Source organism: Erigeron canadensis, chromosome 4, assembly GCF_010389155.1.
Source record: "Erigeron canadensis isolate Cc75 chromosome 4, C_canadensis_v1, whole genome shotgun sequence".
NCBI classification, from domain to species: domain Eukaryota; kingdom Viridiplantae; phylum Streptophyta; class Magnoliopsida; order Asterales; family Asteraceae; genus Erigeron; species Erigeron canadensis.
The window spans coordinates 35,143,691-35,146,335 of NC_057764.1; the positions used below are offsets into that span (position 1 = coordinate 35,143,691).

At 37.0% G+C, this 2,645-nt stretch overlaps 1 protein-coding gene across 1 annotated transcript; it reads right to left on the bottom strand.

Moving 5' to 3' along the window:
- Positions 1 to 418: 418 nt before the first annotated feature.
- Positions 419 to 2,219, bottom strand: LOC122595740 (protein JINGUBANG-like). Its single transcript, XM_043768169.1, has one exon. The coding sequence runs from the start codon at positions 2,131 to 2,133 to the stop codon at positions 805 to 807; it is 1,329 nt and encodes a 442-aa protein (XP_043624104.1). The 5' UTR covers positions 2,134 to 2,219; the 3' UTR covers positions 419 to 804.
- Between the last annotated feature and the right edge of the window lie 426 nt (positions 2,220 to 2,645).

Sequence of the window (2,645 nt, forward strand, 5' to 3'; positions counted from 1 at the left end):
TTATTTTTTTATATATAAATTTGTCGGGCATGATTCAGTACCGGGTAATTTTCGGTCCCCGCCTTAATTGTCTATGTCCATATGACCATACCTACTTGGCTGCTACTTCAAATTAAAGCATCTTTCCGATCCACCTTCGCTATTTCTTAATTATGCATAATTGCGTAAACACGTTTAAGTTCTTCTAAAGATCAAACAACATACTATATATAATATATATACATTCTGTTGCTTTCAACACAAAAATTTAAACATGATAAAACTATCATATTCTTTGTGTAATTCGTGACCTAGCTTATATATATGCACGAGATCGCGATAACATTAATTAATATATCTATTCATTCACGCTATGTATAAAGAATAATGAGTATATATTGTGGTTTTTCAATTCTCAATCAAATTAAAAACATGCATATGTATCAAACCATAAACATTATCTTGTGAATGCATAATATTAATTTGCCTAGCTAGCTAGGTCCACGTCTATACAACAATGCATCAAAACATTAGTATCTATCCACAACATTATATATTTTGTCAATGTATGCCGATGTCTACGTCTATACAACCCATGCATTATATTACTCACTCATATAATGCACCAATACTAATTATTCAAATTCACAATTCATACCCACCATTAATTTCAACAAAAAAAAACTTGAACTTTCTGATGGTCACCAATCTTTGTCATCATATGGGACCTAACGTTTGCATTCTTTCAACCGATTCTGGCCTCAATTTTCCAATTTGGTCCCACTACATCATTTCTACCCCCTCACCATCATACTACTTCCGCAGCTACTCCGCCACGCGCCACAGCTTCACGGACTTATCTAAACTACCACTATACACTACCCATTCTCGACCACCGTTATCACGTTCTTCTAGGTTTTCTTGAATTGTCAAACATTTGACCGGACCAGTATGTCCGGTCAAAACAGAAAGATAAGAGTGGAAGCCACTCGTATCTCTTTTCCACACGCAAATACTTTTATCCGCAGACCCACTAAACAACAAACTTCCGGCGGCGGCCAGACACAACACCGCTTGCCTGTGTCCTCTAATAACCCCAGCGTGATTTAAAACATGCTTCCGTTGTTCCCAAAAATTCACCAACCCATCTGAACTGCCAGCGTATACAACGCCATTGGTGACGTTAACCGCCACCGATGTTACCGCCGTTTCTTGGTTTAATAAAGTATAAATCATCATATGTTTTGTATCTTTCCCTACTAACTCCCTCCTCCAGACCTTCACCGACCCATCTGCCGACCCGGTGAAAACCAACCCATGAAAACCCGCAACGACCGAGTTAACCGCATCATCATGGGCCTGTACGGATTCCAAACATTTCGAATCCGAAAGTCTCCATACTTTAAATGTTTTATCCCAAGAACCCGAATACAATAACCCGTGTTCTTCATCCAAACTCATGCATGCAACGGCGTCGTAATGCTTAATCCACGGGACATTCCGGTGTCGTCGGACTTCCACGTAGTTTCCCGGATTCATTGACGTTATGATTATATCTCTTGTTGTCGGCAAACTACCAATCCGTTTATGCGCCTTTTTCTTTAAATTCGAATATTTCCATACCCGAATTTTACCATCTTGATGACCCGTAAAGATTCTTTGACCCGAAACAACAATAGCTTTCACCAATCCACTATTAGACTTAAACCCGGAATACTCGTTAAAATTCTTCCAAACCCGGATATTTTTAGAATCGGACCCCGTATACAACAAATCTCCAGCAGAAGCTAACGAATATATATGTCCCTCTTCACGTACTAACGACCCGATTAACCCGAATGATTCACCCGTTTGCACATTCAACCAAGGAGACTTAGAAAACGGCGACGTTTGATAAAACGGGGACGATATGAAGTTGTAGTTATTAGGAGACACGTTCGGAGAAGTTATAGCATTCGCGGGACTAACTGGAAACGAGACGTTGCTATGTCGATTATGCGAGCTCGTACTCGCGTCATCATCTTGTGTTTCACCGGATATGAGTAAAATGTTTGGTTCGGAGTTGTGGAAAAGTGACCCGAGCTTGGGTCTTCCGTGTGACGACGAATTCTTGTCGTCCGGGAACATTTGGATTTTGGTTTTCTGTTTTGTCATGTTTATTTGTAAAGGAGGTTCAAAAATGTTTGTAAGTAAAGAGACGATGAATGAAATTTAGTTCGTAATGTAAATGTATGAGAATGATAAGAAAATAATTAAAGAGACATTTTATAGATCGAACATTGTAGGAGTAGGTCAATTCAGAATCCACGTATTCAAACGCAAATGGCTTTGAATTCTTGATATCTTCATATTTTACTATTCTTGGTTTGACTTTGATAATACTTGCGTGAAGTATTAAAGTATATTTGTTGCTTGGAATATACGTGCTAAATCGAATTCAAACTGATTATTGTAATTCTAGATTTATTAGTGTGCATTCATTTTTAAATTTTGTTGGTTGAAATAATATAGGTATAAATTAAGCTAATATTTTTGTTTTTTTATTAAATAATAAAAAAACAAACATTTTTTAACTAATAGATTAGGTATTTTTATTAAGTAATGACTTTTTTATTCAGACACTAAATAAATTAATACTCTCTCCGTCCCATATTAAATGTCCAATT